At 46.5% G+C, this 15,780-nt stretch overlaps 1 protein-coding gene across 1 annotated transcript in view; it reads left to right on the forward strand.

Annotated features, from left to right (window-relative positions):
• LOC143961561 (uncharacterized) overlaps window positions 1-14,512 on the forward strand; it is a 456,309-nt gene extending 441,797 nt beyond the window's left edge. The window contains exon 13 of the mRNA XM_077470870.1: window positions 13,539-14,512. Within this exon, the coding sequence (XP_077326996.1) occupies window positions 13,539-14,458 (920 nt within the window). The 3' untranslated portion in view covers window positions 14,459-14,512. The remainder of the gene's footprint in view (window positions 1-13,538) is intronic.
• Window positions 14,513-15,780: the final 1,268 nt, after the last annotated feature.

The following is a 15,780-nucleotide window of genomic DNA, read 5'->3' on the forward strand; positions in this document are numbered from 1 at the left end:
CTTCCAGTCTGTGTTTCGGGGTCAGGATTTAGTGGCGAGTTCTAGAGCACACGTGGAGGTGGGTGGTATTTGTAGTTGAAGATTGAGAGTGCACCCCTATAGGGACTGGGGCAGGGAACTTTAACGATCCGCTGAAGATTATGAGGGGTGGTATGGCCGTAGAGTGTGTCGGGGTCTGGGGGTGTAGCTGCATAGAGTGTGTTACCATGTTTAGCAATATCTCAGGCCAGGCATCAAATAGTGTGGGCAGGCAGTATCCTAGTGGGGGGGGCTATAACATGAGAAAAGTGTTAGGATTCATGTAATTGGCCACAGTCATGAGTGTCATGTACACAAGAGGAGGAACAAACATTTTAATATCTGGAGGTAAGGTTCAAAATCAAGTGTGTTAGCGGAAGGAAAACCAATCAACAGTTAATTCAAAGAAAACAACTTTAACAAGAGAGGGTCTGAAAGGCACAAAAAGATATATAACCCCAGGAAACAGTTATTTGTAAACAACAGAGATCTTAACATATATGTCTGAGAGGCACGATGGAGCTCTGGTACACAGTCTGGTAGTTTGCACCACGGTGAGAGTCGGGAGGAAGGGGACCGTTTTCCCAGTGAAAAATAATATACAGTACCTCTGATGGGGAAAATCTGTCCTTTCTCATGTTGTCAGGTTCTCTACTATGTATCCTCATAGTCCAATCACCTTACTATCTAACTGCAGCCTCCTCCATCTTGTCCTATTCGCTCTTATCTTCCTACCATTCTCGCTTCCTCAGGTCAGCCTTATTCCTTCTCTTCCCTTTACCCATGTTTACCACTTCTAGGTCCCTTAGCTAGGTCAACTAGTCCCTTCGTAAACATTTGGGGAGACCCTCAGTATTCCTCACTGAATTCGTGAGGTTGGTAGTAGGAGCGGCCTATCATGTGATTTTTGGGAAGGATTTCTGACCTGACCACATAATCTCATGTCATGTGTTACTGCCCGATAGGGCAGAAAGTATGCTTACCAGGCGCCTTCCTCCCGACTCCTCCGGAGACCTGAACGATATACAAAGCAGTAGAGGAATGGTCTACAAAGCCAACATTGTGTGAAAAAAAAAAAAAAAAAAAAAGGGGAAAACAATTTTGTTTGGGAAAACATAGGGGGGAGCGGGGAAATGGCAAAAGTCTGGTGGCTGGGCTATGTCCTCGGATGACTGGTCAGAGTCAAATGCGATCAGTCATAACCAGCGTTTATCGCTCCAGATGGGCATATGGTGGGTGTGCGTGTAAAGGGATCATCATGCGCACGTGAAGATAATGTGGGATTTACACGTTTGATTCGTATCTCTTCTGATTTTTTTAGTCTCCGTTAGGTGTCACCGTGTGAAAAAAAAAAGGGGGGGGGGTAATTTCAAGGGAGATTGTCGTAAACCATGTTCTCAGGTGTCATATTGGAAGACATTGTCGGTCACATTTAGTCCAAGATGGGGGGTCTCCGGGTTTACAATGTAGGCGTGGCCGTCAGGTTGGTAAGTGAGGAGAGGTGTCGGTTCAGAATGGTATGGAATTTCCCATATGTGGCCAGAGCTGCCAATATGTGATCAGGGTCCAAAGGCTCCCTCAGCATGTGTCTAGGTTTGCAGGTATTGGGTCTCAGACGTATAAGTCAGCAGGCTGGGTAATTTGCAGTGGGTTATAGTTATAACAACTGGTGCCATTCATAAAGGCCAAACTTGAGAACCGGTTGCTCTACTTATGACGGGGTCTGCGGTGGGCAGGCGACGCAGTAGGGCTGCCATTTCTTGGTGGAGTGGCGTTCCTTTGTGGTGAGCGGGAGAGAGGGGGCTGATGACCAGGTCTGCGACGTCTACCGACGGTGTAGTTTCCTGCTTCTTCCACTCCTTCCATGGATGGTGCTCTGTGGATAGTAGGTAGCCTGAAGTCACTATACCAGTCTGGTAGAGCAACAGAAGGTAAGCCCAACGCAGTGCAAAAATGCTCAAGGTCCTCTGGGACTCTCAGGTTTTCTGTGCGCCCCTGGTGGGAAACAGATAGACAGAACGGGTATTTCCAACGATATGGTATGGATCTGTTCCGCAGGGCTTCTAGCAACGGACGCAGCTCCCTCCTTCGCTGAAGCGTTATGTTGGACAAATCTTGGAAAATTTTTACATTCGCCCCCCTGTGGTTTATTTGGTTCCGTTCCCTTGCCTTGCGCAGGATTTCCTCTTTCAGGGGGAAATCTGTCAGACAACATACTACATCCCTTGGGGGATCAGTCTCACGGCCCCTGGGGCGCAATGCCCTGTGAATACGTTCAAAAACGATCGGGGTATCAGGAGATCTTTCAAGCAGATCATTAAAGATGTTGATGACCTGCTGAGTCAGAAGATTAGGGTCTATTGTTTCAGGTAGCCCTCTCACTCTCAGGTTCCGACGTCTCCCCCTGTTGTTAAGATCCTCCATGTGTCTGTTTATGTCTTGTAAGTGAATGGCATGAGACTCAATGAGTTGTTGCATCTGACAGAGGGAGGAATCATGGCGGGCTTGTGCAGCTTCTATGTCTTCCACCCTTAGTGTCATGGACTGTATGTCCGCTCTCAGGTCCGAAATTGCGGCAAATAAAGTGTTCTTGATGTCAGCCGCTACACTGCGGAGATCATCAAGGCAGATCGCAGGCTGCTCCCGGGGTTCCGGGTCCGCTCTCGAGCGCAGCGGGCTCCTGCTGTGAGACCGCGATCTACTCGAGGCCGCGGCTTGAGAGCCGCCTGTAGGCCGGAACCTGAACATGTCCGGGATCTGTCTGTTTGGGTGAGAATCCGGCTCCGACGGGGACCGGGGTCTCGCCGCCGACATGGTGGACGAGCGGGTCTTAGTATGGGCGATAGGGCAGCTAGATCACTTGCCTTTGCTTATGATGCCGGGCCTCGTAGACGGGAGCTCAGGAGTCAAGCGGCCATCCCTAAACAGCACCAAGCCACGCCCCACTGCCAGCTTCCTACCACCCTACCCCCATCATCTTCATCCTCCCTGCACCTCACTGCCAGCTGCCTACCACCCCACTAGTCATCTTCATTCTCCCTGCACCCCACTGCCAGCTTCCTACCACCCCACCCCCATCACCCCCCCCTGTACCCCCACTGCAAGCTACCTACCACCCCACCCCATCATCTTCCTCCTCCCTGCCCCACTGCCAGCTTCCTACCACCCCACCCCCGTCATCCCCCCCAACACCCCATTGCCATCTTCCTACCACCCTACCCCGTCATCTTCATCCTCCCTCCACCCCACTGCCAGCTTCCTACCACCTCACTCCGTCATCTTCATCCTCACTGCCAGCTTCCTACCACCCCACCCCTGTCATCTTCATCCTCCCTGAACCCCACTGCCAGCTTCCTATCACCTCACCCCATCATCTTCATCCTCCCTGCACCTCACTGCCAGCTTCCTACCAACCCACCCCGTCATCTTCATCCCCCTGCACCCCACTGACAGCTTTTGACCACCCCACCCCTGTCATCCCCCCTGCACCCCACTGCCAGTTTCCTACCACCTTACCCCCATCGTCATCCCCCGGCACCCCACTGCCAGCTTCCTACCACCTTACCCCCATTATTTTCATCCCCCTGCACCTCACTGCCAGCTTTCTACTACCTCACCCCCGTCATCTTCATCCTCTCTGCACCTCACTGCCAGCTTCCTACCACCCCACCCCCATCATCCCCCCTGCACCCCACTGCCAGCTTCCTACCACCTCACCCCGTCATCTTCGTCCCCCTATACCCCTCTGCCAGTTTCCTACCCCTGACCCCTCTGTCATCTTCATCCCCCCTGTACCCTACTGCTGACATCCTACCACCTCATCCATTGTTATCAGCATCCCCATCATCACTCTGTATCCCACCTCTGGCATCCTACCACTCCACCCCCTGTCATCATCTTAATCCCTCCTGGTACTCCACTACCAGCTTCCTACCACCCCACCCCCTGTCATCACCCCCCCTTCAAACCCCACCTCTGACATTCTACCACCCTGCCTCCTTTCATCAAAATCCCCATCATTCCCATGTACCCCATCTTTAGCATCCACCACCCTACCCCGTTATCATCCTTATCTTCCCCCCTTTACCCCACTGTCAGCTTCCTACCAACCTACATCCTGTCATCACATCTCCATCCTTATCCCCCTGTGCCTGGTGTCCTACCACCCCACCCCCTGTAATCTTCATCCCCCCTGTACCCCACTGCCAGCTTCCTAGCACTCCACCCCCTGTCATTTTCATCCCTGTTGTACCCCATTGCCAGTTTCCTACCACCCCTCTGTAATCTTCATCCCCCTTTAGCCCACTGCCAGCTTCCTACCCCCACCCCTGACATCCTACCACCCTGCTCCCTGTCATTAACATCCCCATCATCCCCCTGTACCCCACCTCTAGCATCCAACCATCCTACCACCATCATCATCATCCCTCTGTACGCCACCTCTAGCATCCAATCATCCTACCCCAATTATTATCATCACCCCTGTACCCCACGGTCAGCTTCCTACCCACCCACTGTCATCATTATGCCCCTTTGCTGACCTCCTACCATCTCACCAATTTTCATCAACATCCACATCCTCCCTCTCTACCCAACCTCTGGCATCCTACCATCCACCCCTTGTCATTATCATTCCCATCATCCCCCTGTACCCCACCTCTGGCATCCTACCACCCTGCCTCCTGCATTATCCTCATCACTCCTGTACCCCACCTCTAGCATCCTATCACCCTACCCCTTATTGTTATAGGGAACATATTATCTCAGCCACTCACCCCAATGCTGCCACCATCATCCCAAACTACATCCTGTCGTCCAACCAACTGTACCCCAACAGTTGCATTACACATCACAATACTGCCCTTCCCACCAGTGAGAAGTAATGATGTGCTGTAACCTCTGACAAAAAATCAGTGAGTGATAATGATGAGCAGTAATCATTAGCAACCAATTAGTGAGCAGTAATAATGTGCAGTAACCTCTATCAACCAATCAATGTGCGATAATGATGTACAATAACCTCTAGCAACCAATGGGTGAGTAGTAATGATGTGCAGTGCCTCTAGCACCAATCATTGAGTAGTAATATTGTGCAGTAACCTCTAGCAACCAATCAGGGAGCAGTAATGATGTACACTAACCTCTAACAACCAGTGAGCTTGGAGCAATCAGTGAGTGTGAACCAGACTTATTTGTACATTATTAAAGTGTTTTTTTCAGAAAAGTCTATGTGCATGTTTGTTTTTTGGGATATTGGGGTGGACAGAAAAATTGCTAGGGGTCTATCGCTTGAATTATTTTTCCCATTATGGAAGTTATTAGGGCCCCATGTCTAAGATTTGCCTAAGGCCTCACAAAGCCTAGAGCCGCCTCTGACCATATATATACATGCCGTGTGTGATATTTGCACTAGTCACTTTATTGATTCATGTTCTTTGCACTACTAAGTTTTAGCACTTGGCACTTTATTTTATAGTGGAATTATACCTCCAGCACAGGTGCACCTTGATTTTATATATATATTGTGAAGAATTATTACTATTTGGTCATCATTTTGTGTTACCATTTTTATTGAGCTGAGCACGTTATATACAGTGGAATTATTATTATTAACTATTTATTGGCAACTTACTCTCCAGCACATATCATTATTTTACTTTGTTCACATCTAATACCCATTTGTATTTTTCTTTCCCTACTACCCCTCCCCTCCCATCCCCTATATCCTTATACGGCGCAGCACTACCACACATATACACATCCATAATGGTATTCACATGTAAAATAAATGGGGCTCCGATAGTGCATTACCCAAATAATATACACTTTATTAAATAAAAATGGCTGCTTACATGTCAGTAGCTAAAAGTAGGCCAGACTCAGAGTGTAACGGCGTTCCATGCCACATCTAACATTACTTCCGGTCCGCAGCATCCACTTCCGGCCGGTCGTAACAACTTCCGGTATGTGATGTTTACTTCCGGTTTTGCGTTCTACACGTTACGTCATGGCACACACCTCCTGACTTCATCAGGGAACCGGATTTGATGTTACACACATCCTTTTATATGCTGTATACAGGAAATGGTCTATACAGGAAATGGTCTATACAGGAAATGGTCAAAACGCCATTTTGTTGTGGACCAAAGAGCGCAATCTCTAAAATAGGATTGTTACTGGCAATGAGTTCTATAATTCATGAGAAATATCTCCCATTAGTAAACTTGATTGGGGAAATATAATTAAAATTAAAAATTAAAAACTTAATGATTAACATTACTCTATCAATCTACTATTATGCACAAGATTAAGGCCGCGTACACACGCGCGGACTGTTGGCCCAACCTTGTCCGCTGAACAGTGTTTGGGCGGACAGTCCGCTCGTGTGTGGGGCTTCAGCGGACAGTTTCAGCGGACAGTTGGCCGAACAAGGTCTTACGGAAATTCCGAAAAACTGTCCGCTGAAACAAGGTTTCAGCGGACTGTTCGCTCGTGTGTAGGCTTGTTCGGCCAACTAAGTCTCGCGCATGCTCAGAAAGGATTTCCACGTCGGAAGGTTGCATTGCAGTGTATAGGACGTCGTATTTTTCGTCCCGTCGTACGTGCCGTTCACGTCATCGCGCACGGTTTCAGCAAACTGTTCGTCCGTCGTGTGTGGCCATGTCCGTCCATGCTAAGTTTGAGCGGACTGTTCGCTCAAACTGTTGGACGGACAAAGTTGGGCCAACAGTCCGCGCGTGTGTACGCGGCCTAAGACTTGAAAACTCAGGCGCAAAGGATTATATAGTGGCATCTTGTGGTGAAATAAGGGTACTGCGTCTAACTTCTACATCAATTTAAATCGTCACATTGAAAAAATATATAGAAAATAAATATTAAAAATATATAAAAAATATGTGTATATAAAAAAATATATCTAGAAAATATATATATTGCACCTTAGTGTCAATAAACATAGATTTTAGGGTATAGAATATCACGCCATAAAAATATATTGATAAAAAAATCTAAAGTGGATAAATAGTGCACACCGGAAATAAAGTAGGAAATTACATAAATAATTAAAAATCACTAATAAAACAATTTAAATCAAAATCAATATTTAACCCTTGAGATGCCAATGTTTTTATTTTATATATCCACTGGGATTCTTTTTGGCTTATTGTTCTCACTTTATGATCCCCCCTCCATGCTTTCTTGTATCTTTCTTTCCCCCAAAACATTAAACTTTGATGGATCATTATTATGGGCTGCGGCAAAATGCCTGGAAACATTATGTTTGGAAAATCCCTTAATTATGTTCTGTACATGTTCTTTCACCCTCACTCTTAGTTCATGTTTGGTTCTTCCTACATATTTTAATTTGCATGCACACTGTAGGACATATACCACCCCCTCTGTAGGATTTCCCAAACATAATGTTTTAAGGCATTTTGCCACGGCCCATAATAATGATCCATCAGTGTTAAGGTTTTGGGGGATAGAAAGATACAAGAAAGCATGGAGGGGGGATCATAAAGTGAGAACAATAAGCCAAAAATAATCCCAGTGGATATATAAAATGAAAACATTGGCACCTCAAGGGTTAAATATTGATTTTGATTTAAATTGTTTTAATAGTGATTTTTAATTATTTATGTAAACGTCCTACTTTATTTCCAGTGTGCGCTATTTATCCACTTTAGATTTTTTTATCAATATATTTTTATTGAGTGATATTCTATACCCTAAAATCTATGTTTATTGATAAAGATGGCCTTGCGGTCGCCCGGCGGTCGGTTCGTGGCAAATTTTGCTCATTTGGGATTCGCCAAACCGGCGGACTTCTGGCGCTGTTCGCGCCAGCCATATTTGTATACATTGTGAAGAACTTTGACCCATGACATATCCATCATGGAGTACAGGATAGCCAATTGAGACATTTCAGCACATGGACAATTGGACATTCCCCCTACCTTATAAATAGACCTGATCTGGTGGCCATTTTACATTCTGTCTTTTGTCAGTGTAGGGAGAGGTTGCTGTGTGGAGCAGGGACAGACTGTAGTGACACAAATCGCTAGCTATTAGGTCCACAAAAGTCCTTTTAAGGACTGGTATAGGTGTACAGTATATAGGGTTCTGGTACACTGCTGCTGACTGCTGTGCTGGTGATTTCTGAGTGCACTGCTGACCGATTCTGCAGCTATCTTTTGTCTGTGTAGGGACAGGACGCTGTGTGGAGCAGGGACAGTCAGTTTAATCACTAGCTATTGCTATTAGGTCCACAAAGGTCCTTTTAAGGACTGGTATAGGTGTACAGTATATAGGGTTGTACAGGTATAATATACTTTCTTTATGGTGCACAGCTGACTGCTTTGCTGCTGAGTGCTGCCGGATTCTGCAGCTGTCTTTTATCAGTGTAGGGACTGAGGGACAGTTGGGTGTTCTGAGCAAGGACAGTCTGCAAATCACTTGCTACTAGGTCCACAAAGGTCCTTTTATAGGTCTATAGTATATAGGGTTGTACACGTATAATATACTTTCTTTCAAATATACAAAGTATATTATGGTGCACTGCTGACTGCTGTGCTGCTGAGTGCTGACCGATTCTGCAGCTGTCTTTTATTAGTGTAGGGACTGAGGGACAGTTTGGTGTTCTGAGCAGGGACAGTCTGAAAATCACTTGCTACTAGGTCCACAAAGGTCCTTTTATAGGTATACAGTATATAGGGTTGTACACGTATAATATACTTTCTTTCAAATATAGACAGCATATTATAGTGCTCTGCATGCAGTGCTGCTGACCAATTCTGCAGCTGTCGTTTCTCAGTATAGGGAGGGGCAGTTTGGTTTTTGGAGCCGTGACAGTCTGCAGTTCACTAGCTACTAGCTAGCTACTATTAGGTCCACAAAGGTCCTTTTAAGCACTGGTATAAGGTACTATTTGGTGTGCAGTATATAGTTGTGTAATACACGTATAAAATACTTGCACATATAGAAAGCATAGTATAGTGCATTTCCACTATGCAGCATTGTTACTGCTGAGCGGTTCAGCAGCGATACTACAAAGAGTGACAAACGCAATAAAAAAAAAAGTATTATAACTGGTGTGATAGACCAGTGGCCCCCAAAAATGACAGATTGAAGCGCGGTGTTATATACCTTCCACATATATACTGCACTTCTCTAGAGACTTTTGTCACAGGGTCATTTAAAAAATGACAGGCAGAGGAAGAGGCAGGCCCTTCCGCAGGGGTGGTAGGGGTAGGACAGGAGCAACAGACTTGAGCCAAAGTGGCAAATTGCAGAAGGTGCATGTGATTACGTCAAAGGATGCACCAGACTTGGTTGAGTGGCTCACTCAGCCTTACTCTTCTAACCCTCCTCATCCTCTCGATCTGCACCCTCTTCTTCACTCTCTGCTGTGTGCACCCCCAAAGACACTACCACCAACACCACGACCACCATATACCTTCCGCTTGAGTCACAGGAATTATTTTCCGATCCATCACAAGACATTTCTGATGCGCAGCCACTCTTGGCATTGGATCAGGAAGTGGAGGTAGCAACAACCGCCACTCAGCAGTCTGACGACAGTACCCAGATCAGCCCAAGGAGGAGGTTGGTCCCCGCTGTTGCTGCCTACTCCGAGATCTCTAATTATAACGGTGGGGAAGGTGACGTCGATGATGACGTGTCTAGTGATGTCACGTGAGTGCCCACAAGAGAGGAAGAGGATGGGAGTTCAGAGGGAGATATGGACCAGAAGATAGGGAGGAGAAGCAGGCAGAACTTAGATTGCACAGGAGGGACAAAGCAGACTGCTAATGTATCAGGAGCGAGGCATCAACCATGTACAGTCACATCTGGCGCTCCCAGGACGCCGGCACATGGCTCCGCAGTGTGGGCTTTTTTTAACGTGTCCGCTGATGACAATAGTGTTGCCATCTGCATCCTTTGCAGTCAATGCATAAGTCGCGGTAAGCCCAACACTCACCTAGGGACGACCTTAAGAAGGCACATGAGCTGCCATCACCGAGCCCAGTGGGAGCAACGGAACACACAAAGCCACACTCCAGGCCCTCATCGTCCAGCCTCGTCTTCTACTTTTCCTTCTCCTCTCTCCTCACAATTGTCCTCCACTCCACCTTCCATCATGCCATCCTCACATTTTTCTGGAAAAAGGCAGGCTTCCGTGGGCCAAATGTTCGAGCGTAAAAAAATGATGACGCCGGATAACTCTCTTGCCCAACGGTTGACAGCTGGCTTGTCAGAACTGATAGCCCGCCAACTACTGCCATATAAACTGGTGGACTCGGAGGCCTTTCGAAAATTTGTGGCCATTGGAACACCACAATGGAAGGTCCCAGGAAGGAAGTATTTCTCACAGAAGGGCATCCCAGAGCTATGTGACCATGTTCAGCGGCAAGTGACTGTATCTCTGGCACACAGTGTTGGTGCCAAGTTACATCTGACCACAGACACGTGGTCTAGCAAACACAGGCAGGGAAGGTATATCACTTTTACTGCCCACTGGGTGAACCTTCTGACGACCGTTAAGCATGTAACCGTGTAGATTTGGTTTTACCGCCACGGATTGCATGCAGGTCTGCCTCTTCTTCTCCTCCTCCTACTCCATCCTCCTCCCTCTCCTCCTCAACTGACTCCTCCTTTTCCGCTGCTAGCGTCTCTTTCGCTGCACCGCCCAAGCTCCCCAGAAACTATTCGACATGCCAGGTGAGACGTTGCCATGCTGTGCTGCGTCTGTTGTGCCTGGAAGCCAAGAGCCATACTGGCCCTGCACTCCTTTCAGCTTTGCGTTCACAGGCAGATCAGTGGCAATTGGCAAACATCGCTCAATTTGACAGTTGATAAAGTGGTGTGTGACAACGGTGCCAATCTGCTTAGTGCATTGAAACAGGGCAAAATTACGCACGTGCCATGCATGGCACACGTCTTAAACTTGGTCATGCAGCGATTCGTTGTCAAATACCCTGGGGTCCAGGACATCTTGCGGCAAGCAAGGAAAATCTCGGCCCATTTCAGAAGATCTTACACGCCCATGGCTCACCTTGCTGACATTCAGCGGCAACTTAATCTGACGGTCAGACGTCTTATTTGCGATTGCCTGAAGCGATGGAACTCAACCTTCTATATGCTTGATAGGCTGCTCCAGCAGAAACGTGCAGTTAACGACTACCTATACGAACTCTGCGGCAGAACAGGTTCTGGGAGCTTGTTTTTTTTTCACCGTGCCAGTGGCTGCTCATGCGCAACGCATGCAGACTTCTGCGGCCATTTGAGGAGATCACCAAACTGGTCAGTCACAGCCATGGCACCATCAGTGACATGGTACCTTATGCCTTCTTTATGGAGCATACATTGCGTCGTGTCATTGATCAAGCCGTGGAGGAGCAAGAGCAGGAAGATGTGGAAGTTGCAATGCTGGATGAATTCCCAGGGGGTGCAAGAAGAGGGCAGTTTGAAGATGTGTTGCTGACTTCTGATATGAGGTAATTCTTTCAGCCGACCCATCGACAGGTGTCATCCGGATCCAGCATCAGGGAACGCCTAGACCGTCAGGTGTCCGACTACATCGGGTTAACGGCCGATGTGGATGCTCTGAGGAGTGATGAACCCCTGGACTACTGGGTGGGCAGGCTTGACCTCTGGCCAGAGCTTGCCCAATTTGCAATGGAACTGTTGGCTTGCCCCTCGTCCAGTGTCCTGTCCGAAAGGACGTTCAGCGCAGCAGGGGGGATCGTGACCGATAAGCGTACTCGCCTAGCTCACGAAAGTGTTGACTACCTCACATTTATAAAAATGAATGAGGCATGGATCTCGGAGGAATTCAACACGTGACCAGTAGACCATGTATATGCATAAATCTGTAAAAACAATTTATTTAATCGAGCACACTGACCTTTTTTCTACCTTTGGCTACAAAAAAAGCACACCGTACTATATGACCGTACCCTCCTGTTTGAAAAGGTTGAGCGGTGTCATATTTTTGGGTCCCGCAGCGAGTTGCTAGTATCAGTGCTGCTATCAGTGCTCTCTATCTCGGTGCTGGTGTCAGTGCTCTCTCTCTGTCACAGTGCTGGTGTTAGTGCTCTCTATCACGGTGCTGGTGTGGTGTCAGTACTCTCTATTTCAGTGCTGGTGTGGTCTCAGTGCTCTCTATCACGGTGCTAGTGTCAGTGCTCTCTATCACGGTGCTGGTGTGGTGTCAGTGCTCTCTATCACAGTGCTGGTGTGGTGTTAGTGCTCTCTATCTCAGTGCTGGTGTGGTGTCAGTGCTCTCTATCTCGGTGCTGGTGTGGTCTCATTGCTCTCTATCATGGTGCTGGTGTGGTGTCAGTGCTCTCTATCACAGTGCTGTTGTCAGTGCTCTCTATCACGGTGCTGGTGTCAGTGCTCTCTATCTCGGTGCTGGTGTGGTGTCAGTGCTCTCTATCTCAGTACTGGTGTGGTCTCATTGCTTTCTATCGTGGTGCTGGTGTAATGTCAGTGCTCTCTATCACGGTGCTGTTGTCAGTGCTCTCTATCACGGTGCTGTTGTCAGTGCTCTCTATCACGGTGCTGTTGTCAGTGCTCTCTATCACACTGCTGGTGTCAGTGCTCTCTATCTCAGTGCTGGTGTGGTGTCAGTGCTCTCTATCTCGGTGCTGGTGTGGTGTCAGTGCTCTCTATCTCGGTGCTGGTGTGGTGTCAGTGCTCTCTATCACGGTGCTGGTGTGGTGTCAGTGCTCTCTATCTCGGTGCTGGTGTGGTGTCAGTGCTCTCTATCTCGGTGCTGGTGCTGGTGTCAGTGCTCTCTATCACGGTGCTGGTGTGGTGTCAGTGCTCTCTATCTCGGTGCTGGTGTGGTGTCAGTGCTCTCTATCTCGGTGCCGCTGTCTTTTTGTAAATATCTCCTAAACCGTATAGGTTTAGGAGATATTTCTTGGACCTACAGGTAAGCTTTAATCTAGGCTTACCTGTAGGTCAAAGTGGTTTGTAAGGGTTTGCAACCACTTTAAGAGCACTCTATATCACTGGACTACGTTGAATGCATATTGAATGCATCACAGTGTCATCACTAGGAGTGCACTGTATACAAACAGATATTGTATTTGATTATTATATGCACTGTTGTTAATGCACTTTATTGTTCTAGCACTTTATTAGCCTCTATTATTATTATTTTCAGTAATGTATTTAATTAATTTGGTGTTCATTGGACCATGGTTATGCGCTAAGTCATATACATTTGAATGTATTGAGCTTTTTTAGTTTCATGTGAGTGGTGATCACTTTAGATTTGGCAGCATTTACATACATTTTGTTTGGTTGTATAGTGGCGCAGAAGTCGCCTTTTATATTATTTTACTTCATAAAGTGTATCAACATCCAACAATGTTGAATAAACTGTGATCACATCCAGTCTGGGGTCAAAAATCGACTTGATCTTATATAATTCCCCTGACTGTAAGATGCTCTAAATCAGTAGCGACACATATCCAGTAACTATTCTAATATTATGTTTTAATTTCCAGATAAAAGCGAGGAACCTTATTATGTGAATTCTAAGAAACCATTCACACATTGGAGTGTGACCAAACTTGTCCCATCCATCTATACTGTTGTGTTCCTGGTGGCTCTTCCTCTCAATATCATCTCGATTGTCATATTCCTGGTGAAGATGAAGGTCAGGAAGCCGGCAGTGGTCTACATGCTGAACCTCGCTACTGCAGATCTCCTCCTCGTTAGTGTCCTGCCTTTTCATATTGTCTATAGATTCTTGGGATCTGACTGGATCTTCGGAGATGGAATGTGTCGTATTGTCTTGGCAACATTCTACTGTAACATGGGTTGCTCCGTTCAGCTCATGGCAAGTATCAGCGTGGACCGTTTTCTGGCCATAGTCTACCCGGTGCGGTCTCTCCCCTGGCGCACAGTGAACCGAGCCTGGCTGGTGTGTGGTGTCATCTGGGTCATCTCATTGGCCAGCTTTGTGCCTCTTCTCATGAAAAATCAAATTTATAAACAGGATATGCAAACTATATGTCATGAAGCCATGACATATGATGATTTTAATACTTATTATTTTTTTTTTTGCACCACTATCATCACACTTTTCTTTTTGCCACAGTTATGTATTATAACTTTCTCCTACATCGGAATCATCCGCAGTCTCCGCAGGTCAAATGTTGATGGCACACATAAGAGAACCCGAGCTATCCGCCTAACTGTAGTTGTTCTGAGTGTGTTTGTCTTTTCTTTTTTGCCGATCTTTGTCATTTATTTAATTCACTATGTGAAGATGCTTTCTCAGGATAACTCTTTCTATATTGCCTCCACGATTTGCTCCAGTATCAGCAGCATAAACTGTTGTCTGGATCCTCTTATTTATTATTTTGCATCCTCCGAGATTAAGAAATACTTCTACAGATTGATGTTCTGGAAGAAAAATTAATGCACACCAATAAAAAATAAATAAAAAAAACAAACAAAAACAAAATAGAGCATATGAGTTATAGTAACACCTCTCATTTTATTGCACTGTAATTATCTAAAAAAAGATTATCAGTTGATATAAATGTCACTATTATGAAAGCTTCAGTTTGCTTTCAACTTCCTCCTAAATCAGAATTATGCCCCGGACACACAGTCGGATTTTTCAATCGAAAATGTTCGATGGAAGCTTGTTGTCGGAAATTCCGACCATGTGTAGGCTTCATTGGACATTTTCCATCAGAATTTCCATCACACAAAATTTGAGACCTGGTTCACAAATTTTCCAACAACAAAATCCGCTGTCATAAATTCCGATTGTGTGTACACAATTCCAATGCACAAAGTTCCACGCATGCTCGGACTCAAGCATAAGAGCCGCACTGGCTATTGAACTTAATTTTTCTCGGCTGTGTTGTACGTCACCGCGCTCTTGACGTTCGGAATTTCCGACAAAATTTATGTGACCGTGTGTATGCAAGACAAGTTTGAGCCAGCATCCGTCGGAAAAAAAATCCAGTGATTTTGTTGTCGGAAAATCCTTTTGTTGTCGGAAATAGGGTGGAAAAATCTTGGGTGGAGTTCATAATTACTCATAGGTGGTATCTTCCCCCTTCTAGATAATCTAATTACTATCCTGATACTTCACCCCAATGCTGGCGTAACTGTGGAGATGTTGGATCGGTTATGCCACGTACACACCACTGGACTTTTCAATGGACTAGGTCTTCTGGTGGACTTTCGGCGGGGTTCCGATGGACTTTCCCAATGAGCGGACTTGGCCACACACAATCACACCAAAGTCCGATGGATTCGAACGTGATGACGTACGACCGGACTAGAAAAAGGAAGTTCATAGCCGGTAGCCAATATCTGCCCTAGCGTTGGTTTTTGTCCGTCGGACTAGCATACACACGAACGGATTTCTCTATAGGAACTGGGCCCAGCGGAGTTCCGGCCGAAAAATTTGAAACATGTTCTATTTCTAAAGTCCGGCAGATTTTTGGACAGAAAAGGTCCAATGGATCCCACACACGTTCAAATTGTCCGACGGATTTGTTCCGTCGGACCTTTGCTGTCATAGTCCGGTCGTGTGTACGCGGCATTAGCCACATTTCGTGGCACTGCAATTCTGTTCCCTCCCTTTGGAATTCAGTATTTAACACTTTGGCCCGGGAAGATTTGACTGTGCAATGACTAGGCCATGTTTTGCGATACGGCACTGCATCGCTTTAACCACTACAGCCTACATTTTCTGGAATTTACACAGCTTTTAATTTATGA

Source organism: Lithobates pipiens, unplaced genomic scaffold, assembly GCF_037356315.1.
Source record: "Lithobates pipiens isolate NorthernLeopardFrog02 unplaced genomic scaffold, aLitPip1_a1.2 Scaffold_8, whole genome shotgun sequence".
Classification (NCBI taxonomy): domain Eukaryota; kingdom Metazoa; phylum Chordata; class Amphibia; order Anura; family Ranidae; genus Lithobates; species Lithobates pipiens.